The following is a 27,173-nucleotide window of genomic DNA, read 5'->3' on the forward strand; positions in this document are numbered from 1 at the left end:
TTGGCTATTTTAATTCCTTGCATTGTCAATTTTATGTACGAATCATTAATTGAACAAGCATTCCACAAGAAAATAATGGTGGGTGATTAGTTCATACAAATATTGACAGCCAAGAAAACCTTAAAGAGGCAAAGGCACAGGATAAGAGAAAAAACGCCAATAGGCTCATTTGAAATACACACACACCCCCTAACTTTAAATGCACAACACAATTTCCTGCACACTAAATCTCATACCTTGTATTAGGAGCCCATGACAGTGCCATCAGTTTTTAATGATTTCAAACCCCAAAACCATCAACACTTGGAGTCTCTCTTGTCGAATCTGAGTTATCCGTATCGGCTCCATGAGAACTTTTCAACTTGGCAACAAGAACCCACATGTTGGCAAGTTCATTTTCAAGATAGGCTTCTCTTTGCTTGGATTCCTCCACCTTCCTTTGAAGTTCGGCCTCTAGTTGATCTTTCTCCATCAGAGCAGCTTCATATTGTACTTCTCTTTCTCGACTTACAGCCAATTCTTTCTTCAGTTCTGATGCTGGCCCAACTTGCTCTTGGCGTTTCATGAGATTTTCTCTTCGGCCATTCCGGACCGTACTATTAGTTCTTCGCTGTGTGGGTGAGTTCTTAAGTGCTGCCAGCTCAGCAGATAGTCTCTCGTTATGATTCATGAGCTTAGAGACTTCTTCTGATAATGCCTTGAGCTCAACAGCAGCAGCTGAGGCTAGCCCTTTCGCATATGAACTCTCATCTGCCAATTTTTGGTTCCGCATTTCTAGCTGTTCTTTTGACTCTATCAGTGCGGCAACTTTTTGCTTCAATTCTTCAATCTCTGTGGCCTGATGGATGAAAAACAAGGAATCAGCTACAAATGTCAGGTGGCAAATGAAACTTGAGCTGTGAATTTCTCAACAGCAAAGATTCAATAGGAGGACAAGCAAATAAAACACTACGGTTCATTATTTTTGCAAGTTAATGCCAAATTGGATAGGTGACTCAACTCCATCAGCTGGCTTATTTTTAGTTCCCACTACAGTGATTGGCTGTTTTTAGGTAGACTAGAACATTACTCTCTACATGATGCATTTTTGCAATTGGCATAATTTACATAGATAGGTAAACGTAAAGGTTCTTGAAGTCATTCATTGTTCTATGATTGCTGGAAGAAATCTGGGTAACGATTGCCTACCTCAGTAAAACATCTTGTGGAACAATGAAGTAATGGAACTTGAAAAAATCAATGCCAAAAACATCTTGTGGAACAATGGAGTAATGAAACTTGAAAAAATCGATGCCAAAAAAACAACAAAATGTACATCAGGTTTTATATAGGTTTTGTTTGGAATAAATCATTTGCAAAAAAGGAATTCAATTGAATTCTCACAAAATCATGTTTGATTTCTACTTTTTTGAAAATGAATTTTTTTTAAGTTAAAAAAATTTGAATTCGTTCATTCCAAAGATGAGAATCGACCGAAAAAAAAAAATCAATAAAATTGAATTCTTGTAAATTCTAGATTCCAACAGGGGTTAAAGATTCTCTAAAGCTAATGTAACAATTCCTCAATCCTCTCTCTCCATAAACCCTAAAGAAGTGTTTATTCTCCCCCCCACATGGTGCACATAATGTGAGCTCAGTGACATGCGAATTAGCATCCTGCTTCCAGAGTAGGAATCCTGAGGATCATTCCTGCCATGTAGCTTGAAGAAGCATAATTGAGCTAAATAAACCATCTAAATGCAGACTGGAGTTAGTGAGGCAACTAGTTTAGTTTATGATGAACATAAAATGGAACTTGGGAGAAGCAGATACCAAAGATAACATAAAATATAGAATAGCATATATGGAAAACTACAATACGTTTTACGTGAAGTCAACCAGGGGTTTCATTTTGGTTCTCAAGATGTCTCCTACAGATGGTGGACCTTCAAAAATACCCAAGTCTGGCTTTGGATTATCAAAGATATGAGCACCATGACATCAATATGTAATTTTGTTTCTTTCTCTAAAAATGTTTCCTTGGAAAAAGGGGGATGCAAGAAAAGGATAAGACGTAATTTCAGAGTTTCAATAACAGTGTCTCAATGAGACCGTCAAATGCTTTCAGAACAAACCTGTGCTTGTTGAAGCAAATCTTCGTCTCTATTTTTTGTTGCTGCAATTTCCTTGTCAACCTGATGTTGTGAATGATTGCTTTTTAATTCAGAAATTCGCTGCGAGTAACTGGATAGTGGACTGAGATTTCTCAACTCTAGCACATCAGAAAGCTGCTGCTTCAAACAGACAATTGTCTCCTGCAATCCTTCACATTCACAAATCTGATAGAAAGGAAATGGTAGGTTATATTCTGCTTTACACTGATAAACAAAGAAAATCATACGGTTGAATACATATTTGGCTAAGTTGCTTTTTGACCTTTTGGTTGAGTTGCTCCTGAATTATCCGATTATCTGCAGCTTTAACCTAAAAAGAGGAATTATAGGAGTAAATTTATCAGATAAAATTAATAAAATCAGACGCTTATCAGATAAAATTAATAAAATCAGACGACTAAAAGGAGAACATGTGGATAGATTATTTACTAAGATTTTCATAAACAACCCAGGAAATTCTAAGTGTTCTATTTTGTATACATGTACATACTGGCATGAGGCGGGTGATTCATACAATGTACATTCACCATCAGTTTTATGATTTCAATAAATTATTTTACGGTTTCCATTCATGACTCCAATTTTTCGCATAAGATTATCTCAGATAGAGCATGAAGTCTCCAAAATTCTTAAGATTTAAGAAGCAAGTTCTGGTAATTTTATTTCAAATGGTTATCAACTACATCCTTACAACAAGTACTAAAAACACTAAGAAATCATATTTTCATATCAAACTTTACAAGATAGATCACCTCAAGTTCAAATGACTTCTCATTTAATTGTTCCGTCAGTTCAGCAACTGTCTGCAGCATTAAAAAGGTGATAGCTTAAAGATAGACTTGCAACCATAGACAAACAGTTTGGCGCAACAATAATTGAAGCTAAACTTACCTGTGATACTTCCAATTTATCCATCTTATTGTGTGAAACCATGATGGAATCAGTAATTTGCTTTTCCAGCAAAGCAATTTGTTCGTTCTTGACTTTGATTTCACCATTCAACCTCTTCATCTCCACCTTAATACAAAAAGGACCACAAATTGAATTTTATAGGCCAAAAGCAGCTAATGACAAAATGGATTTGGAAACAGCATAGTACATGAATCTGTTCCTTTTGGGGATTCCTTGAAGCCTCCTCAGATAACCGCTTCAAAGCACTTGAATGGAGTGCCACATCTCCAGACAAAATCTTCTGCTGCTCCCTTAGAAGATCAATCTGATCAATTGTTTTTATGCTTGTCTGAAACAAATAGTGCACAGGAATTAAACCTGCAGGCTATGTGCAATGCATCCTACCCAAATAGATGTAGTAAATTAATTAGTTAAAAGGACTATCAGCATACCGAAGGAGTTTCTTGCACAAGGAAATTGTCCCCAGGAACTTCTCTATCTGGTCTAACCTCAGATAGAAGATCAGCTGATGGAGAGCTTTCTGTGAGAAAAGGATTTGAAAATCTAGATTCGGTATGAAAGTTGCTGTTTTCCGCTTGAGGTGTTGAAGGTGTACTATTAGATTTTACTCCACTTGATTTATCACTAGCTGTCCCCAACCCACTATCTCGTTTCTGGTAAAGAACAGTAAATATTTTTGTTCAAAAGGTAGATAAACATGATACCAGACGAATAAAGCAGACAAAAAGGAATGGCTATACCAACTGAGAACTATCAGTTTCAGTAGCATAACCAACATGCGTTTTTAATTGCATATAGACGCAAATATGTTAAGCCAATAGATAATTATAGTGACACAGATCACCAATCCTCATATGAGATAGATATAGATTTTCAAAGTTAGTCCACCTCCAGATGTGATATTTTTACTTCTAACTAATGTGCATGCTCAGCCAAGTTTAACCAAAGCACTAAAAGGAAAAACAAAAGCCAAAACCTAAAATCTAACATATGTGAATTGCAAAATTGGCAAAAAAAAAAAAAAAAGAGTTTAAAAGAAATGGAAATAGCTAGTCATGAAAGAGAACTCCAAATGTCCAATTTCTATGGTTGAATGACAGAAAATTAGCAGGTAAAAAATATGGATCAAACCCAAAGGCTGATATTTCAACACTCTAGATAATGAAATGAATGGTTGTTGGAATTTAGCTAACAAGGTTCAAATATCAGAAATAGTATTGCCTTGAAAATAAACAAAATACATACCCGTAGCTTTAACCAGTTTAGCAATCCATGTTTCCGGGATTTCTTCTCCTCCCTAAGTGTATCATCTGTAGTTTCACAGTTCCCTTCAAGAGAAACATACAATTCAATGTTTTCATCATCCAACATAAAGTCTCGCCTTTTGTATGGTAGGTATGCAAGCTGCATATTAAAGATTAGCAACTATAATCAGATCAAACTGAGTTGAGGAAGAGAGGGGAAAACTCTCATACACAAATACCACTCTTATGATCCAATAGATGTCAATTAGAAAGGCTCTAAATAAAAATTAAATTCATGGTACAAAAGGGGGGAAAACACAAACAAATTGAACAAATTTACTATAGTACCTCTTCTTCTCCAAAGGAATGTCTCCTCCTTGGACCAGGGCGGTGAGGAAACCTTGATGATTGTGAAGCTTTAGAGGAGACCAAAATTAACTTTGTCAAGCGTTGTATTCTACTCAATAGAGCTGCTTTGGCTTCTTCTTCTTGTTCCAATCTAGATTGCAACTTAACTTGACCATCTTCTAGCTTTACGTATCATATTAATGTATCAGATAATTTTGCATCAATTCAAAGAAGAAAAAGAAGAAATCAGGTTTTCACAACTCATGAATATGATATCCCACAAAAATTCACCATAACTTTACAGTTGAAATCTATTATCTATATTGCACATGTATCTTTGTATGACTTAAGTTGGATTATGCAATGATGTAGAACCACAAAGAACACTCAAAGGGAAAAAAAGAAATAAACTCTCAAATTTTATTAATTCTCAATTGTCGATAATAATCACAATAAGGTCTATGGGAGAAGAAGAAGAAGACGAAGAAGAAGGAAAAGGAGGGATGCAAGCATAAATTGGGCTTTGGGATTGCTTTTATCATCTGTACATTTTAGTGGCCTAGGTGGCAGTAGGTTTATGTGTCGAAAAATGCGAAATGAAGACCTTGGGGCTGCTACTTTTTTTTTTTTTTTTTATAATGGTATAGGGGGAGTGAGATGTCTTGAAAAAATAAAATAAAAAATTTTAATTAATTTACTAATAGAAATATGAGAGCTTTAAAAAATTATAAATATTTTAATTTTAATTATATTTTTAATTATTTAAAATTATATTATTTTATTAAATCTTAAATAATATTTACATTATGTGAAGAAATTTATCATATAATTCATTTTTAATTTTTTATAAATATATTATGTTAAATAAAATTAAAAAATAAATTATGTTATATAAATATAATCTACATTCCAAATAAATATAATTGACGTACCGCAAATTAAATTGGTGTATCAATTAAGCCTACCACTACATACCCTATATTTCATTAAATGACGTGCCACGAGTATAGCATTCCAAGTAACTGTAGGTCTACCAAAATACCTAGATGACATCCATATTTATAATATAATAACTAGTCCTACTAGTAATAGAATTAGGAAACCCAAAATAAGAAAATACTAAAATATTACTATTTAGGAATGTTAAACCAACTCAAACTTCCTATTGGAATTCTGATCCCTGCATTACAGGGATTTTTATTTCTTTCATCTTATGTATACATTATTTCCTATTTCTATTACTTTCCATTGATTTAGGTTTCCTTGTAAAGCTAGGATTCCTGTGTATAAATAGGCATATGCACAAAGTCTTCTACACACAAAAATATATGAAAATTTTCTCAAATTTTGCTGTTTCATCATGGTATCAAAGCCTTGCCATCCAATTTCGGGGTCGTTTCATGGTCCAGCCAAGCTCGTGGTTTCACATGTCGTTAGAATATCCTCAGCTTCTCCCACGCGCTAGCGCGTAAGCCCTCCTCTAGTGACCTTTTTTGGCCACAATTCTTTCCGATAATCTCCTTTTGATATGAGCCTGCCTAACTCCACCTCAAAAGCTAGCTCACAAAGATAGGTTTGCAAATCCATGTATATAACACGCAAGACCTCCCTGCAGAACCGATGTGAGACGCATCATTCCCAACCCCTTTAGACTGAGCGTCCTTGTGAAGTAACTGAGGTTATGACTCGTTCACCCTGACCTCTCCCTAAGAATGTCAAGAACCTTTGTATATAGCCCACCGACCCATACAGAGTGAGGCTCTGATATCAAATGATATGAACCTGCCTAACTCCACCTCAAAAGCTAGCTCACAAAGGGAGGTTTGTAAACCCATATATGTAACACCCAAGACCTACCTGCAAAACCGATGTGAGACACATCACCTTTCCACATCGCGCCTCCAACTAGCCTATACTCGTGACCTAGTTCTCACTTTTCACTCTCGGGTTTTTCACATAGTGATTTCTTTCTTATGTTTATATTATTTGAGATGGCTGAATGAAAGAGAACAACTAATGGAGGTAATGTGAATGTTTTTAGTAATAATCCCTCTTCTCAAATCAGTTCTATTAAGCTTGATGGAACCAATTATCTTGCTTTGTAAAGATCGCGTCTTTTGTTCATTCAAACCAGAGAATTGCAAGGATATATTACTAAAGATAAGTCTAAAACAGAGACAACCAATTCCACCTATAACCAGTGGGAATCCGAAAACTCTTCGATAATGTTTTAGCTTATTAGTACTATGCAACCTCAAGTAGCCTGTAGATATTTGGTGTTGAACAATGCAGCAACCATCTGGAATGTTGTTTCCTAGACCTTTTCTCAAGTGGGAAATGATGCATAGATCTATGAGTTTAGAAATATGATTCATGGAACGAAACAGGGTGAGATGACCATTGCCCAATATTTTGTCGAATTAAGTGGCTTATCGCAGGCGTTGGGTTACTACAAAGACTTTCAGGCCACATGTGCCAGTGATACTATTAAATTTTAGAAATTGATTAAGAAAACACGGATCTATGATTTTCTTGCTATGCTAAACATAGAATATGACCAGATTCGAGTCTAGATACTTGATAAGGATCCTTAAAGAAAACTTATTCTTATTTTCAACATGAGGAAAGTAAAAGAAGTTTCATGATTCATGCTACACCCAATAACATGTCAGCGCTTGTAGCTGCTGCCTCTAAAGAAAAGTCACATAGCTCTGGTCCATCAAACAAGAATCATTTACACAATGAGTATTGTGGGAAATCTTGCCACACCAAGGAACATTGTTGAAAACTTCATAGCCACCCAACCAACGGGTGTGGAGGAAAAAGGGTGGGCTCAGTAAGATTACAAGCAAATGTATCTGAGATAGTGGAGTTTTTTGAGGATACAGCTCCAACTGGAATTCTTTCTAATGAGGAAGTGTAATACCTAAGACATTTGTTGTCACAGCTAGAATCTCAGTCTAGCACAGTTGCGTTTTCCAATTTTGTAAAATCAAGTAATGTTTTTCTTACTAATCTTGAAAAAAAATTTTAGGTTATAGACTCAAAAGCAAACAAATACATGATAGGCTCTTCAAATAAATTCACAACCTATTCATGATGTTCAGGAAAAGTAAAAGTTCACATAGCATATGGATCCTTAGCTAGTATTTTAGGAACATGTTATGTTAAATGAACTTTGAATCTTGTCTCAATTTTGCATGTGCTTACCTTTCCATTAATCTCTTATCTTTTAAATCTATTACAAAGACTCTTGATTATAAAATCTCATTTTTCCCTACTCATTGTAACAAGGAGAACGATTAGCAATAGTAGACTACAAGATGGCTTATATCTGCTAGATGACTGTAGTGGTTTCTCAAATCCTAGTACCAACTAAGCTTTGCAAGGACAATCTCTGAGTGTTGACGAAGAGATTCTCCGATGGCATAAGATATTAGGATGTCCTTCTTTTCAAACTTTAGAGAGGTTATATTCCATTTTGTTTAAGAAATGCAAGCTAGAATGTTTAGTTTGTGATACTTGTGAACTAGCCAAATACACAAGACAATATTATCCTTCAATAAATAACAAAACTTCAATTCCTTTCATGACTATTCATTCTGATGTGTAGAGACCCACCCAAACTATCCTTCCTTATCTAAATGTAGATGGTTTATTACTTTCATTGATTGTTGTACTAGATTAACTTGGGTTTACTAGATGAGAACAAAGAGTGAGGTGTTTAATTATTTTCAACAATTCATAAAATGATATGTACTCAATTTGATGCTTAAGTAAAAATTATAAGAATTGATAATAGTACAGAATATATGAATGGAATATTTCAAACTTACTTAAGAGTCACAAGGTATTTTACATCAAACCAATTGTTTTAACACTAGTGTACAAAATGGGGTGTCTAAAAGGAAAAATAGCCATTTACTTGAGGTAGCTAAGGCTCTCATGTTTACCATGAACCTTCCTACATCATATTGGGGAGATGTTGTTTTGTCTACTTGTTATGGAAACCACCAAGGTTTGTTGCTCAGGGACAGTCTGGCATAGTATGTCATCTACGATGATCACTGTATGGTTTAAAGCATTTTCCCAGAGCATGGTTTGGACGATTTAGTATTGCAGTCCAACAATTTGCTTTATCTAGCAGTGAAGCTAATCATTCGGTATTGTTTCGACATGATAACCATAATAGATGCATTTATTTGGTGGTTTATGTTGATGACATTGTTATTATAGGAAATAATCAAGATGGGATCTCTCAACTTAAATAGCATTTATTCAGTCACTTCTAGACTAAGGATCTAGGGAAGTTGAAGTACTTTTTGGGGATTGAGGTAGCACAATCCAAGACAGATATTGCTATTTCTCAAAGGAAATATGCTTTAGATATAGTAGAAAAGACTGGCATGATAGACTGCAGATATGTGGATACTTCTATGGATCCAAATATTAAACTTATTCCTGGACAGGGGAGCCATTGGAAGACCCTAGTAGATACCGAAGGCTAGTCGGAAAACTCAACTATCTCACAATCACAAGTCTAGACATTGCCTTTGCTGTGAGTGTGGTTAGTCAATTTCTCCAAGCACCATATAGTATTCATTGGGATGCAGTTGTGCATATTCTTAGGTACATTAAAAGAGCTCTAAGGCAAGGCTTAATCTATGAAAACAAGGGCCACTCACAAATTATTGGTTATTCAGATGCAGATTGGGCTGATTTTTCTTTAGATAGGCAATCCACTTCAGAATACTTTATCATGATTGGAGGGAATTTAATATCCTGGAAGAGTAGAAAGCAGGATGTAGTTGTTAGGTCAAGTACAAAAGCAGAGTATCGAGCTATGGCCTTGGCAAAATATGAACTTAGCTGGGTAAAACAACTTCTTCAAGAGTTGAAAAATGGGGAACATAATTAAATGAAGTTAATATGTGATAATCAAGCAGTCCTCCATATTGTCTCTAACCCAGTTTTTCACAAAAGAATGAAACATATAGAGGTAGATTGCCACTTTATTAGATAGAAGATTGAATCAGGGTGTATTGCCACCAATTTTGTTAATTCAAATGACCAGTTAGCAGATGTTCTGACTAAATCCCTAAAAAACACAAATTGAATATATTTGTAACAAGCTTGGAGCATACGACATGTATGCTCCAGTTTGAGGGGAAGTGTTGAGACACTTGCCTTGATTTGTTTGGATTCTTGCCTTAACTCACATTCTAATCTTCCTAATTAGTTGCCAAAATCTTGTAATTATTATTTTTAGGATCTGTAAAATAGCCTAAAATCTGTATATTCCTATATTGTAATATTTTGCAAAGCTATATAAACCCCAATTGGCTTGAGGGAATAATCAAACTCTGTAATTCTCTCATTCTCTTCTTTCTCAGAGACTTAGAGGAAGAAGTATATATGGAGATACCTCCAGGATTTGATGATGTAAAAACCATAGAGAAGATTTGCATATTGAAAAAGGCTTATAGCCTAAAGCAGTCTCTTAGGGCATGGTTTGATAGATTCAACAAGGCTATGATCTTCTTTGGGTTTTGTCAAAGTAATGCTAATCGCACTACTTATAAGATATTGTAGAGGTAAGATCACATTACTTATTATTTATGTGGATGTTATAGTAGTGACAGGAGATAATAAGGAAGAAATTGCTCATCTGAAGTGACGCTTAGCACAGGAGTTTGAGATTAAAGACTTGAGAAAACTGAGACACTTTCTTGGAATGGAGGTTGCTAGATCAGATAAAAGGATCTCTATTTCTCAAAGAAAGTATATATTGGATCTTTTGAAAAAAATAGGTATGTTGGGATGTAAACCAACAGAGTCTTCTATTAAGGCCAATCATAGATTGCAAGCTAGAGTTGGGGAGTCAATGGATTTAAGGAGATATCAGAGGTTAGTTGGCATATTGATTTACCTTTCATACACTAGACCAGACATAACCAATGCAGTAAGTCTGGTGAGTCAATACATGCATGACCGTCGTGAACCATATTTAGATGTTGTTTTTCGCATTTTGAGATATCTGAAATCTTCCCCCAGAAAAGGACTTCTCTTCTTTAAGCATGGATATCTTCAAATAAAAGCCTTTACAGATGTAAATTAGGCTAGATCTCTCGATGATAAGAGGTCAACAACAAGTTATTGTACTTTTATTAATCGTAATCTAGTCACTTGGAGAAACAAAAAACAAAACATGACTACTAGATCTAGTGTAGAGGTAGAATAAAAAGCCATGGCTCAAGGTGTCTGTGAATTGTTATAGTTACGAAAGTTGATGGAAGAATAAAAACTATCAGAAATAAATGGTTTATGCTTGTTTTGTGATAAAAAAGTTGCTATCAGTACTGTCCATAATCCAGTATAGCATGATTGAACCAAACATTTTGAAATTAATCGACACTTCAAAAAAGGAGAAAATTATAGATTGATCGTTAAGTGTCTCTCACATGGCTTCTAAAGATCAGTCGACCGATGTGTTCACCAAAGGATTAAGCAACAAAATGTTTCATCCTCTAGTTTGCAAGTTGGAATTGCGCAATATACATAAACCAATTTGAGGGAGAGTGTTGGAATCCCGATCCCTGCATTATAGGGATTTTATTTCATTCTTCTTATGTATATATTGTTTCATATTTCTATTAGTTTCCATTGATTTAGGTTTCCTCGTAAAGCTAGGTATAAATAGGCATATGTACAAAGTCTTGTACACACAGAAATATACATAAATTTTCTTAAATTTCATTGTTTCATCACTTCCTAAATAAAATACTTCCTAAGTTTCTTCCTAAAATAGGTAGATTTAAAATCCCTAGTAGAAAGTCCTACATCATTCACCCTTCTTCTTCAGTAATCCAACTAGCACTGGAATTAGAATGACCATGTAACTTGACAAGAAATTTGCAAAATTTCTATAGAATAGGAAGTTGTAAAATAGGAAGCAAATTGTTAGCATAATTATAGGTATATGCTTTGTTTATTTTCTTAGTTAGTTAGCATAGAACTTGTATATAAATTTGTAATCATCATTGAAGAAATATAGATGAATTTTCTATTCCAATAACATGGTATTAGAGCAGTGAGGCCCAACAGTCTTAGATTCGGGACCCAAAAGCATGATGGGCTAAGCCCTAGTGAGCTAGACTATAGTGGATCCATAGGCTAGCCTAGTAAGATAGACCCTGAAAGCAAAGCCAAGAAGAGCCAAACCCAAGTTAGATGGGTCACCACATGTAATGGCAAGTGACAACTGGGCTTGTGAACTTGACTTGAACCTAGTTGCACTTGAGGGAGAATGTTAGAATATGACTTATGGAAACAAGTCCCACATAGGCAGTGTACAAAAAAGAAATTAAAGGGGTAGCCAAATTAGATCTTAGGTGTGTCTCCTTGAGGTAGCCAAAGAGGTTACCAAAATGGATCTAAAGTCTCTTAAGTGCGCCTTTCTTGGATATTCTCAGCTTCAAATATGGTATAGGTGTTTTTCTCCAACCTTTAATCATTATCTTGTACTTGCAAATGTTACATTTTTTTAGTCTACTCAATTTTTCCCTTCATCATCTAGTTATAAAAGTCAGTGGGAGGAAGATGATCTTAGTTTACACTATCAAATAGATGTCTAACCCTTAGAATCTTCTTGGCCCGGCACCTATTCATCCCCCTATTATTCACCTTTGACTTAGAACCTCCAACACCTTCATCGAAAGATCCAGTCCCTTCCACCAATCATTAATTTGACCTAGATCTTTTCATTGCTCTTTGCAAAGATAAGCATCGATGTACTTACCCAATCTCTCGTCTCTTATAATCAATTGTCTCCTACATCTCATTATTTTGTTACTTCCATAGATTCTATTTCCATTCCTAAAATTGTTGTTGAGGTATTGTCTTATCCTCTAGAAAAGAGAACCTTCAGAAAGGCATAAAATTGCTCTAGGAGAGAATCAATTGTTTAGAGAAAGCCTCTAGACATTAATAGAGTATTGTGTACATATGATAAGGAAGTTAACAAATTCATGCTTTCTTGGTCCCAAAAGCACTATTAGAAGTGCAAAAAAAAAAACGATGAAATACTGCAAAAGCTGAAGATGGTAGAATATTTGATTGGCAAAAAATCAATTTTTTTAATAAAATTTTAATTGCTTCATGGAATACTGTCAATTGTAAAAATTTTAACTTTTTTAACTTTCAAAATTTTTATTTTATATATGTTTAAAATTTAAATCCCATGTGTCAAAATTTCATTGATTAGACCAACCAGAGATTGGATTTTTAAGTTGCTATGACAAATCAGCATAATGTTTTTTATGATTGCCTCTTTTTCACAGTTAGGTCAAATATACTGATGGTGAAACCTTGAATTAGAAAAGAATAAGGGAAGTTGAAAGTTCTCTAAATAAACAACTTTCATAGAGATAAAACATTATCTCAAAAATTAAATGTTCCAATTGTATCAAAAAGCCCAAAGGGTGTACCTTCTGTTTTAGGACGACAATATCATCTTCCACCATATCTTTCAATTGGGGAACTGTCACAATACCCTTCTTCAATTGTTCTAATTCTTCCTTCAAAGTGCGTATCTCATTTTGATACTTCTTGATAAGTGATTTCTCATCAATAATCTGCAATTTAAATAAATATTTCAAACTTCTCCAAATAAGATTTTTCTAGAAATGCATAAAATATAGGGGGAGAAAGTACCTTATTCTGTGCTGCTTGAATTTCGATGTGCTTAGCACGATGGGCAAATTTCAAAGTATTATGTGTCTCTTCGGAACTGCCTGATGAAGGAGTGACAGTGCAAATAAGCTGTAAGTTTGGACAAAAGATAGATGGATAAGTGGGGGCCAGTTAGAGGCATGTGGCCTTTATAAAGAAGGATAACGACATGAGTGCAGGCAGAGGCAATATATGCATCACGACATCATCTATGCAATTTGAGTTGTATGTATAAGCATAAAAATAATTAGGGAAAAAAAATTTCTAAAACATACTGATACGCGGCCATGACCGCTTAATGAAGACTGAAGAAGCCTGGTTAGTTTAGAGTCCCTGTATGGAATATGAGAGGCCCTCCCATCCGTCAACTTTGATATAACCTTTGAAAATCATAAGTACCTAATCAATGGTAAGTTTATCCACATAATGTAATAGGAAATTCACCTAAGACTATCAGATTCAACATAGTACTTCATAGGACATTTACAAAAGCAAACGCCCAGTAGATACTTCATCTTTTCAGACAAATTCCAATACAAATAATTAGGAAAGTAATAGATAGTCATAAAATTAGATCCTAAATGTATGGTATATGATACGGTACAACATATTATGAATGCATGACATGTCAAAAAGATACATCCGCATGTTTAGATCTTGACCCAGTAGTGAATAAAACAATAGACATCAGATTGCTTCCAATAAAGTCATGAAAATTATAAAATAAATCTTTGAAATGCCTTGAGCTATGAAAAAACTCAACTAGGCCTCAACCCAATCTAGTTGGAAATCATAAGTTACGAAAATAGACATAAATAGCTAGATAATAAATGAACAATGAGCAGCTCAATTGCTTTCCTATACTTTACAAGTTTTGGATTTTATGTGAATTTATATATGAAAACAAAGATTTCAAGGAGCAGAATACCAGTAAACATGATAAAAGTACATGCACACATAAATATCATTTGTGTTGTGACAAGCTTGTCCAATCAGTCTGATTTCAAAATTAATGCTGTCAAATTCTGAAACAGAAAACTAGAGGTTGGACAAAAAATTAAAAAAAAAATTAAAAAAAAAAAGTTTTCAAACCGAAACTGTTCATCAGATGGAAGAAGGGAGAGGGTCTAATAATACCTACCTAATTAATTTTTAACATATTAGGATTTTTATAATTTGTATATAAATGCTCTGTAAATATTTCAATTTTCATAATTTTTTAGAGCCTTGCCCATGTTTTGTTCAGCAACTGATGGTGTTCTCTTCATCAATTAGAAGTAATCCAACTTTATAAACCATGCATATGTTTTTTCAAATATATATATATATATATATATATATATATATATATATATATATATATATATATATATATCATGTCCTTGATGAATTAAATGACATTGGTGCTTTATTTCATACTTTTCAAGCATTAGTCATGTTCATAAACATCTTAACATTAAGCGAGGCTTTAGATGGTCAAGTACCCAAGTCCGGTTTCGAAAGATTACAAATAACATAATTGTTATGTAATGGTGAGGCTTTAGATGGCAAATCACATGGAAAATTATCAGCTATTGATCTACTGATGAAAAACAATGGTATATGAGGCCTCACAGTTCCAAGTGTTAGCAGGCTCTTATTAATGTAGGATCCTTCTTTCCATCTCACACCAGTAGTCTCAGCCTTTGAACTTTCTGAACCTGCCAGATCGATGAGGTTCTGCAGGTGTAAGTAAGAAATGAACCAGTTAAAAGATATCATTGACATCAAAATTCACAGATATATATAAAAGAAATCAGGAAAAGACAAGATTTCAAGTTCAGCCAAAAGATCAAGTTCAAATTAGAAACACAATAAACAGGTAAGCAACAATAACAGCATTGGCATACCAGTTGAGACAAATTTACTGCTTGTCCTTCACTATTTTCACCACATGGGCTACTCTCTATTGTCTGTATCGAGGTAATTGGAAATAAAGTAAGGGATATCTGAAGAAATTAATGAACAATCAAATGATCACTGAAGATAGTGTGAGATTACCAGTGTAAATATGGAATGGCTCCGGCTGCTGAGTAAATTAAAATTTGTGGATCCAACATGTCTATGCTCTATGCCAAACAGAGAAATCCAATCACCAATTACACTGGGTGAAATTCATAACTTTTGATATAATACTATTATATTTATTGTTCTAGCAATATAAATTATGCATTTTAGTTTTCAATTTGATTGAGAAATAAGTCATGAATTTTGTCTTTAAAAATTTGGTACATTACTTGCATAAAGATTCAATTTGAAGAGCTATATTAGATGGGTTTCAGATTTGAGTGTAATTAACTTGAAATGGACAATATGGATAGAAGATATATGAAAAGTAATTTGAACCTGCTTTAGCTATCTATCTATTTATACCATATTATAAATATTGGTATAAATACCGTAAGCATTCAGAAACTCAGATTCCAATAAAGAATTTTTGACATTAGACCATTTGATGTTGATTACTTGTTTAATAAAATATTCATAGTCAAGTTAAATGGGCAAAACTTCAGTGTGAATTGTGAACGGGTAAGAGCAATGGGGTGTCTATTGAATATAACTCTTGGAAGTAATTGGCTTCAAGTAGAAAACTGGCAATGGACAAGTAGAGTTGGCTTCCAGCAGAAAACAAGGAGAAGGATGAGTAGAGTGTGGAGAGGATCTCAACCAAAGACAATATACAAAGAGATATAGCAAGTCAATTCCTTGGCCACTGTGGAATTGCAGAAAGCCAAAAAAGGAAGGTTTTCTAGAAACACTTCAGAATTTGTACAAGAGAGAATAGAGTGAATATTATTTGATTATATCCAAAAAAAAAAAAGAAACTATATTAAACAATTAAATTCATTTATTTTGGTTAGAGAATTTCAGTTTTTGGTTTAGAAGAATTTGTGATGAAAAGCTTGCATAATTCTGTCAAGCTTGGAATTAAGTTATACTCTTACATAGGATACAATTTAAGAGGCTAACCAAAATTAAAGAGATTCCAATTCCCTAAGTCCATAATTATAGCTGATTATAATCTATAACTACAGCCTAAAATACAGCATCTAAAAAGGAACAAATCAAGGCAAATCAGGGCAACATATCAAGGTAATATCTCAACAAATATTTTGATAAATTTTGATGTTCAAATATCACCAGTTCAATCAACTCTAAAAATGGCAACTGAAATGCCTATTTTTATTAATTAATAAAAAATTTAAATTGTTTATTAATAATATATAATTCTTTATACCTCGAAATTGTAAATTTCTGAATAACCAAACCAAAATATGTAGATTTAGTATAGTTAATATATATAAGCATAGGATTTCAGAAATTCAATTACTATGAGAATTCTGTTCAGTCACTTCCTAAGTAAGAGTGGTGGTTCCATAATTCAAATTTTCTTTTAAAAGGAGAATTTTGTTTGGATCACTTTGCTTTCATTAATCTTGTGACCACCTTTGGCACTTTGTAATAGTTCAACATTCGCTTATCAAGAGATGAAAAATGGAAGCCCTCCATATATAACGCTAATGTCTTAGTCTGAATCCAATTGCTTTTGGTTGCTGCATATGACATTGACATGAGAGTTACCTTCTCCAGCTGCTATAAGGGAAAGGGCATGAGCTGGGGATAATACAACTTCTTCCTTTATTCCTTCAACAAAGGTTCCCTGCAAAAATTAATTGACATCAATGAAAATGCTTCTTCACAAAATCTAAGTGATGCTATTTAAATAAATTAATTGGCCGTATCACCAGAAAACCAATTGCAATTCTACAAATAGAGAGTTGAAGTTTGCGTGCTCCAGCATATAAGAGTTGAAAAACTCCTAATCTCAGACATTTTATCCTGTTTTTAATGACAACAAAGAGAGAAAGAACTGCCTTCAATATTTTCAGTATTAGAATTAGTAATTTGGAGAACAACCAGCCCCAGAATATCCTCATGTTACGCAATGCAGTCAAGTATATGAACCAAACTTCATTACCTTCAAGATCCTTTATAAATGTCAAACTAATAATGTTTACTCACCCAAATTAAGGTACTTTCTTTTCTTTTCTCCACTTCATATTTAGTTGAGGTTGAGAGAAGGGGGGGAGGGAGTGCTTGGGGTTAAGACAGAACTAAGGTGCTTAAATGCTCGAAATGTTCATCATGCTGTAACAGTGCCTCAATTCATAGCTCACAAGACTTAGGCAGCAAAGCATCTTGTTATGAGTAAGGAGTAGAGCAGTTAAGGGGTTAGTCCAGCAGTTAAATAGGGAGATTCTATTGTCCTAGTCTATTGTAATTACTCTCCAGGCAGTTCTAACTGTAGAGAGCAGTTATAGGATCCAAAGAAGTATAAATAGGAACTTACTTGTAAAGAGGAGATTATCCAAAATCATTAATAATCAAAGATCTCTCTCATCTCTGAAATATTCTATTTCTCTTCTCATCTATTCTCTCTTCTGTTTTCTCATCTACTTTTATTCTTTTCTCGTCTATTTCTACCTCTCTCTCCTTATTCCTCTGTTTTAGTAAATACAGGCTGATATGTAACCAAATGGTATCAAAGCTGTTAGATCGGTGGGCAACTGCTGAAAATTTTTTCATGGGAGTTGCATCTATGGCAGATTACTCTTCTCAAAATACCAGGTTACTTCTATTCTTCTCTCTTCTTCTCTTCTTCTTCTCTGAAATTCCTTCCTTCTTTCCCTCTCTTCTTCTTCTTCTTCTTCTTCTTCTTCCTCTTCTTCTTCTTCTGTTCTTACTTATCTGATCTATCCTCTTCCTCTCTTCTTCTCCTTTCTTCTATTTCTCTTCCCTTTCCTCTATTCAGATTTCTTTTCTGTTCTTCTTTCTTTGTTGAATTCTTGAATCAAATTTCTTTCTTCTGTCAATTTCTGGTTCTTTCTTCTATTTCTTTTCTTTAAGTTTTCACTTCCTGCATTTCAAGAAACGTGTTTCTTCCTCCACTTTTCCCCTAATTTCTTCTTCCTATTCTTTGTTGAAATTCTTGAAATCCTTATTTCTGCATCAACTTTTATTCCCCAGTTCCTATAATTTTTCTTCTCTAAGAAACAAATTTTCCGACATCCTACTTAGCCTTCTACAAGATGATCATGGCAGACCATCATTGGGAGTAGAAGTTACTTGATAGGATTATGGAAGTTGTTGAAAGAAGATTAAAAAGGCAGGAAGAATTGTTGTTACAAAAATTAGAGAAATATGAGAAGTCATTTCAAAAGAAAATTGACAAAGTGGCGGAAGCAATTTAAGTGGTAAAGGAGAATGTTGCAGTCTTTAATAATGAGAATCCACTTCTTGAAAATTCAAGTGAAGAACAAGATGTCCTTGATGAAACTTCCAATAAGAAAGACAAGTGCACCGAGATGGAGCAGGAGCAGGAGCAGGATTTTGTTTTTGATTTGTCTAGTGTGAGAGAGGAATATGAGGAGGAGAAGGATGAAGATGGTGATGATAGAAAACTAGAGTTGACAATGAGGAATGCAGAAGCTAAGCCTGAAATTTTTAACACAAGAGCTTTATGGGATGTTCTCAAAAACAAGAAAGATAAGGGAGCTACAAAAAAATGTGGTTACTGTAAGCAAGTGGCCGAATTTTAGGAGCCAAGATGGTGAGTTCAGCTGTTGTAATCCTATAAGTCTCATAGAAGATGAATGGGAAATATCAAGAAGGGAAATGAAGAAAGTTCAGCCATCAAATGGTATTATGAATATGATCTTCAAGGAACAAGCATGGAAAATTTGGAGAAGAAAAAGGAAAAAAAAATAATTCTTTGTTCACTAATAGTTCATACTATCACCTACAACTTTTAGCCAATTCTATGGGTCATTTCAGCAGAACCATATGATGGAAGTCAACTTTTGATATTCCAAAATTCAAGGAATTAACTGGCTAGTAGAAAAAGCTATGTGGGATTCTCACATTCTGTCAGCTGATGAGAAGGTAGCACCTAAAATTCATTTCAATTTCCAGCATTTTCTTCATTCTTGGGGACAAGAATAACGTCAAGAAGAGGGAAATGTTATGAGTAAGGAGTAGAGCAGTTAGGGGGTTAGTCTAGCGGTTAAATAGGGAGATTCTATTATACTAGTCTATTGTAATTACTCTCCAGCCAGTTCAAACTGTAGAGAGCAATTATAGAATCCAAAGAAGTATAAATAAGAACTTACTTGTAAAGAGGAGACTATCCAAGATCATTAATAATAAAAGATATCCCTCATCTCCAAAACATTCTCATTCTCTTCTCATCCAATCTATTTCTCTTCTCATCTACTCTCTCTTCTCTTTTCTCATCTATTTCTATCTCTCTCTCCTTATTCCTCTGTTTCAGTAAATGCAGGCTGATGGTAACACATCTTCCCCAGCAGCTTATTGTCATGTAGCACTTTATTGTAGCCCACCCCAAGTTGTAGGCATAAAAATAAATAAAATAAAACAGCTGAATCCCATGCAGCCTAGGATATTTCCCCAAGGCGACACTATAGTCATCTCCAAGTGGATGGGCTGGCTTCTTTTCTTATGATGCATAGAAGTATCCAATATAACATAAGCCAGTATGAAAAGTCAGACTAAAATGAGGAAATTCCCCCAGCACCATAACAGGTAAGGAGCATATCCTCCCAGCACTTTAAACCCAAGGGCCACTACAAAGAGGATGATCCTAAGATAAGAAGCTGAGTCTATATATATATAAACACAAGTGAAACCAAGACATCCTGTGACTGCCCAATCTGCCTAAAGAAACAATCAAAGTTGCACTTGCAGCACAAAATGTGGGCATATACCCGAGACCTGCACAATGCTGTCATGCCATAATCTGTCACATAATCAAGGGGCTTCTGACCACAGGTGATGTTTGGGTGGTGCAGCACTTTGGTGTCAAAGAGGATGAAACTCATCATTTTTAACATTAATAATTAGCATCTTAAGCTTCTCATCTTTCTAGTGAGAGCAATAATTACCTCTATTTCGTTCTGCATTTGATTGACCAACAGAATTCCTGCTGTTGCTTTTTAGCATCTTAGGTTTCCAATACTGTTTTCACCATAGAGGGGATAATGTGACTACTTGAAGGCCCTAATCTGCAGATTACAAATATCATCCCCAATCCTTCACCATGAGTTGCAGTTGGCACATCTCAAGTTACAGATGCTCAATATCATTTGAATAAAAGTGAGATAACAGCTTCAGCAGATTGTATGTGATCAAATGAAAAGGAGCAGTTTGGCGCAACTTAAGGTTTTAAGTTCAATAATTAGACTCATGCATCCGCAAATACTTCTGTAGCCAAGTCACTGGCTTCTCCTAACATGAGTGTGGGAAGTACAATTAAATAGAGGACCCAAGGTAAATAGAGAGTTCATAAGCAGTTAAACATCTTAATCAAAAGCCAGATTTTGGCTTAGGTCATCCATGAGACTGAAAGTCACAAAGTTTGCATACACCAACTTAGTAATATTATAGTCGCATGATCCTGCAAATGACCATCAGAGGGATAATCCAAAGAGGATGGTAACACCATTAGGAACCTTTCATTTAGAAAAAAGGCCACAATGCTCCAACCGTATGCCCAAACAAATACCATTTGTGTCATCCCAGATTGGAAAATGAGAAAAAATCTGTCAAGTACCATAACCAAGTCAGTGCCATTTGTGTGGTGGCCTACCTTCACTCCACATTGTCAAGCCATAAAACCAGCCCAATCAATAAAGTTCTGAGTGCAGCAACTATAGCAGGATTTTGGGAAGAATCATGGAGAAACTTTTGTTGATAGAATCCATGCCAAAGGGAAATGTTTGTGCATAATAGATGCCCATTAAGGTTGTTGGGCAATTTTTCTGTGTTTGGATTGTAATAATTGTTAGACCTAATCAGTAGTTCTGATATTTAATGCCGGAAACGTTTAAACGTAATGCAAAACACAAGCAGTAAGGTCATGGTTCATAACAAATTTCTGCAGAATGGCATTTTAATAGCTGTAGCAGACTAGCAGCTATCATTATCATAGACAAAATAGTTATCCATTTGAAGTCAGCAAGAGAAAACACAATCACAAATTGATAAGCAATTACCTGAGCATCTTCTCTAATTCTTAAATTTTGTCCTGCTGGATTTAACAAGTCATTAACAACCTGAAATAAAGAAAACCCTAAAGGATAGTGAAGTCAAAAAAGAGGTGAAAGAAGAAATTGCGCTAGTTGGTTCACATCAGCAATGAAAGGTAAAATGAACAAGACATTCCAGAATGCAGACAAAGCAATAAGCTAGAGAGATGAGAAGAATCTAACCTCATTATAGATCTCAAGGTATGAAACACGAAGCAGAAACTCTCGGTTTGGAGTCTAAGGAATAAAAAAAATGTTAGATAGCAGAATTAAATAAGGATCCAATAATAGAATTATCAAAGGAGTCATGTTCCATGTAAAGTACCTCTTGAATAATACTAAAAGCATCCTTCACTGCCAATGGTATTATTCCAGGGGACCTCTGATCACCCTGCAATTGCACATTACCGATGTAAGCACAGGGAGATTATTCAGTAATTACTAATAGACAATAGCATTGAAACTCACAGCTTGATTTTTGTTTATAAAACATCCTTATATGATATTATGTATTATGGTGTAGAATGTAGAAATTGTGCCAGTTTTGACCGAGGATGGAGGCAGATGCTATCAATCAATGGATTAGACTTATACATGTGACTTACAATAGATACAAAAATATATGTGAGATGTCATAATAGAACCCAAGTTACACACACATTAGCGGCAATTAAGCAGGCTGAAAGCATAATCAATTGGTAATCTTTGTTAGAAAAGCAAAATAGATGGAATATTAGTGCATTTTTATTCAATTTTGCATGCATTATTAGATATCATAAATTACATCTGAAAAGCAATTTCTAAGGAAAGTGACGTGGTATGACTGGATCTCACATGCATTGTATGAGTTTTCCCACTGCTTGTTACACCATATGCAAAAATGGTTCCTGAAAAATACATGAAAACACAAAGTTAAAACGCTGCAAACTAAATAAACTACAGAAAATCAGGTTTGTTAAGCAGAGGACTGTTCATAACACATACCATTGATGCCTTCCATAGAACCACTGACAACATGCTGAGCAGCAACATCATACACATGGCGTGTTGTAGTTGTAGGGCCAAACACCCGATCTATTAAAAATTTAGGAAAGTAAATAAATAATTAAGCATATAGATATTAATTGAAACAGATATCATTAGAAGTCAAAAGATTAACATGAATATGCTTTTTTTTAACAACTTGGATGAAATAAGCCCTCCGCTTTAAACAAATGGAGAGGATAAGACCTAAGAACCTTTTGAAAAAGGTTCACAGGCTAATGGAGGTGACATCTGAAGACGACAACGATTAAGAGAAAAAAACAAGCTAAGATTTTATGCAAATGATACAGAAATATGATTTGGAAAATCAATACACTTTGCAGTAACGTCATCACTGGAAAAAAAAAAAAAAAAGAAGGTAGAAGAAGCTGAAAGTCTATCATAAGAAACTGATGCAAGCAAGAGTTACTTCCTAGAAACTTAAATTAAGCATATATGCCATTGAGCTTTGTTAAAAATGTACTGATGGAAAACACATGAGAATAGATAGTCAACCAAGCTTCTATTTTTTGGTCAATCATAAGAACTAAACCAAACCCAACTAAATTCTAAACATGTTTTTTAAGATACACCACCACAACAGTATAACTTTCAGCAATATCATCCACATATTTTGCAAAGGAAAATATTATAAAAACAAACAAAACATAAATTAAATCTGTATAATTCAGGGGTTTTCAGAATTGATAAAATTTAGATGGTGTTAAACACAGTGCCAAGTCAGCTTCAATTAGACTACTGGTATAAGCTGTCAATTTATATGGCAATAATATCTTCAATATTCCCTTATAATGCCTCTCAAACAATTCAAGCAAAATATAGAAGCTCACAAGTTTGTTTAGTTTTACTTGAGCCATCTATGCATTAATTTTGAAGTAAATCAAGCTTAAATAACAAATGTACGTGTAGAATCAGCTAACTATGCCAGCGAATTAATGTACGTCAATTACCATATGCATATGCGGTGGACGGATTATGTTCATTTCTGACAATAGTTTCTCCATCAGCATACCAAGCAATCTCCTCTCCTTGACGAATTTCCCTAGGACTACATCATCAACCATGAAATAAACAAACATCTCAGTCACTCACGGACGAATTCGATAATGGGGACAAAAAAGGAATGCAAGAAAAGGAAGGGAAGTGAAGACCAGACCTTAATGGGCGAAAGCGAACAGTGACGGTAACGTTTTCCTTGGATCTCTCCCCATCCAAAGGCACGTTTTCTGAGTAAAAATACCGTGGTTTGCTGCGAGCAGAGGATGATCCAGGGGAGCTCTGACCGTCTATGGATGTTTCTAGAAATTGTTTTGAAGATGATGTCGTTGAAGAAGAACGAGAATTAGCAGCTTTTGAACTGACTGAACCTAACCTCTTCGATTTTGATCCTTGTTTCGACGCCATTAACGAACCAACTCAACCTCTGTATCCAAAATTAACTTAAATTATTAAAAAAAAAAAATGGAGTTCTTAAACGATCAACATGCTTTAGGAATCTCTTTTCTTGCAGAGAAAATGCAGAACCAAAAATAAAAAATTAATAAAATAAATAGGAACAAACAAAATGAGAGCAGCCACACACACAAACAACAACAACTAAACTCAAGAAAATTGTGGAGAAAGAAAAAGAAAAAAAAATTCGAGTGCTGCAGCAAAATTAGCAATTTTAATGTAAACAAAAAAGAAAATAGAAAATCCAGAGTGTCCATTTGTTTTCTGAGAAAATGGAAAGAAAAATATCCATTCCATTAACCAAGTGAAAGCATAGCGTAAGAGAATAAGAAGAAGAAAGAAGAAGAGAATACCTTAATCGAGAATAGAAAAAGAGAAATGTTGCGAGGAAAAAGAGAGAAATGTGCATGGAAAGGAAGGAGAGTCCTGTAGATAGAGATCTTTTTCGAAGAGAGAAAGAGAGATTAGTACAGCTTGGATCTACAAGAAGAGACAGAGAGAGAGATAATGAGTGTAGAAGAAGAACATCATCATCATCATCATATCAGTCCTCTGGTCAGAGGTCTTAGAGAGAGAGAGAGAGAGAAATGATTTTTATTTTTATTTGCAATTTTTTATATTTACTTTTGTACAGGCTTTTACTCGCGGAATCAGATATTAGGCAAAGCGAGAGAAGAAAGCCTGCGACAGAGCTGCAGAGTTGAGAAATGCTGCTTCATTTTTATTTTTATTTTTTTAATTTTGTTTTATAGTTTTATCTATAAAATATTTAAAATTTAAAATAAAATGTTATAAATATTATTAATAAAATATTCAATTAATAGTATTAATATTATTTTAAAAATTACTGAATTGTGAAATTGAAGTAAGTTTTATTATCTATTTTATTTTGTTTTATTTTTTAAAGAGCGGTGAACTCCTTTCGGGCGGACATCATATTCATCACAGGGCTCACGTGCAAGGGGATGGGGATAAAACAATAAATGGCAGGCCGCTTTTTGGTAGTTGCTTACGTGTCATCTGTTGGCTCCCACTTGTTAGAAAATAATTTACTTGCTCTTTTTAGTTTTCAGTATTTTTTTTATGAATATCGTGCAATGCAATTGCATAATTAATTTTATTTTGAATATTTTCGTTATTTTAAAAGAATTTCTAATTCGTTATTTTAAAAATAATAACAATAATATAGTAAAATAAATTAAAAATTCAAACACCAAAAACTTTATGGATTAAGACTCAATTGTATTTTGTATTTGTTAGAATAGTTTAATTTAGTTATTTTTAATTTTTTATTTAATTTAATTTAAAATTTTTAATTTAAATTCAATTTAACTCAAAAATTAAAAAAATTAAAAAATTAAGTCTCTTAATTTCTGGGCTTAAATTAAAAATTTTTAGATTAAATTAAATTTAAATTAAAATTTTTAAACTAATTTAAACAAAAAAAAATAAAAAATAAACTAAATTAAATTTTTTCAATAAATACGGAGGCTAACTTGAATATTTTATCAAAATTTTATAAATTAATTATTAGCAAATGCCATTAACGTTTAGATTTAAAATTTTTATTAACTTTTTTATATTCAATGGATATATCATAGGTTAGATGGGTTATACAGAGAGAGTTTTTTCTCTTTCTTTCATAAAGATAGATAATCTTAAAATAAATAAATAAATAAAATATAAATTTGAGACTACAAAATTATGTATCTCACCATTAAATTAAAAATAATAATTTAATTAATAAGCTTTATTTTAATAATATTAAAATCATCTTTAAAATTATAACATTCTAAATTTCAATTGAATTAATTATATCAAATAATAATAATTTTAGTGTTATTCACTCAATAATTCAACTCCAATTTGATAGAGACAAATCAAATTTGAAGAGATATTTGGCAGGAAGTTTCCTCATCATTTTGGTACAGATTTATCAGAATTCCAAGTGGGTCATAGGAAACAAAAACAAAAACTTAAAATAAAAATAATTTTCTTTCTTAATTTTTACAATATCACAATTTTTTTTCTTTTTGTCTTTTTTTTTTTTTTTTTCTTACTAAGAGTTGAAGCTTTCTATCCTATCAATTTCTATCCCTTTTGCTTGATGCAAACCCAGCAACAAGAATCAAAAGTACCCCACATTATTGGAGTGCTCCTTAAAAATTTTGAGAAAAAAAAAAAGCTTATAGTAAAATACCATTATAACAACACATTATTTGAATTTCAATTAATTTAAATTGTGGGTGTATGAGTTTGAATTGATTCATTTCAAATTATGTATTGATTAAATCTATTCACTATATTATTATAAAAAAATAATTTTAAATTAAATTTAAATTAATTTATAAAATATAAGTCATTTCGTATTATTATAAATTTTATATAAATTAAAATAAATTATAAATTATTTTAAATTGAACAAATTTAAATGAATCAAAATTTGTTATACTTACATTCCTCTTCAAAATTCGTTTCGTTATTAGAGATGTTTGTATCATAGGGATGATGGGAGTCCAAATGATTGCCATTATGCTTTCATGGAAATTTCTACTTTTATATTTCAAATTGAAAAGTTATTTTAGTGGGAGCACGCTGTTTTATTAATTATTTATTATAATTAGATTAATTATTAAATATAAAAATAGTAATATTATTTTTTTATTTTAATTAAAATATTTATTAAATTTTATAAAAATTAAGGAGAATAATATTTTATAAATTATTTTTTTAATTTTTAAATATTAATATAAATATTATATTTTTAAATAATATAAATAAGAGAAATAATATTTTAATTAGAATTAAAATATTAAATGTTAAAATTATTATTGATTAGAGTCTTAATATTTATAATTATGTCTATATATTGAATACTTCACAAAAATTAAACTAAATTATCAATTTTAGTTATTTACAATTAGCTTCCAAGTCCCCATCATATGGTTCGAATTGAGATTTTTGCATAGCACAAAAAGTCAACGAAATCAAAGGCAATGCTGGGTGGGACTTTTCATAACATTTTATTAATCGTGTTGAGAAAACCTTAATCATGTTTTTGAAAGAAATTATTTTTTAATATTTTAAATAATATAATATTTTATTTTATAATTAATTTTAACTAAAACATAAACTTAAAACCTCTT

The 27,173-nt window shown here is 33.2% G+C and overlaps 1 protein-coding gene across 1 annotated transcript; it reads right to left on the minus strand.

The window, feature by feature from the left end:
- Window positions 1-24,654, minus strand: LOC110656638 (kinesin-like protein KIN-7K, chloroplastic). Its single transcript, XM_058147320.1, has 24 exons — window positions 24,381-24,654; window positions 23,732-23,998; window positions 23,526-23,623; window positions 22,516-22,605; window positions 22,366-22,418; window positions 21,857-21,922; window positions 21,715-21,768; window positions 21,499-21,558; window positions 17,009-17,087; window positions 15,428-15,495; window positions 15,277-15,339; window positions 15,002-15,106; window positions 13,663-13,767; window positions 13,370-13,477; window positions 13,144-13,290; window positions 4,658-4,840; window positions 4,311-4,469; window positions 3,497-3,718; window positions 3,253-3,393; window positions 3,045-3,170; window positions 2,906-2,956; window positions 2,416-2,463; window positions 2,115-2,318; window positions 1-838 (listed from the first exon to the last, which is right to left on the minus strand). The coding sequence occupies exons 2-24, from the start codon at window positions 23,977-23,979 to the stop codon at window positions 281-283; spliced, it is 3,036 nt and encodes a 1,011-aa protein (XP_058003303.1). The 5' UTR covers window positions 23,980-23,998; window positions 24,381-24,654; the 3' UTR covers window positions 1-280.
- Between the last annotated feature and the right edge of the window lie 2,519 nt (window positions 24,655-27,173).

This window comes from Hevea brasiliensis, chromosome 5 (assembly GCF_030052815.1).
Source record: "Hevea brasiliensis isolate MT/VB/25A 57/8 chromosome 5, ASM3005281v1, whole genome shotgun sequence".
Taxonomy (NCBI): domain Eukaryota; kingdom Viridiplantae; phylum Streptophyta; class Magnoliopsida; order Malpighiales; family Euphorbiaceae; genus Hevea; species Hevea brasiliensis.

Coding starts and splice junctions, on each gene's coding strand:
- LOC110656638 (XM_058147320.1), bottom strand. CDS start 23,979: ATGGCGTCGAAACAAGGATCAAAATCGAAGAGGTTAGGTTCAGTCAGT. Junction 13,291..13,369: donor TTCAAGCAGCACAGAATAAG/GTACTTTCTCCC, acceptor TTTAAATTGCAG/ATTATTGATGAGAAATCACT. Junction 4,841..13,143: donor TTGTCGTCCTAAAACAGAAG/GTACACCCTTTG, acceptor TGATACGTAAAG/CTAGAAGATGGTCAAGTTAA.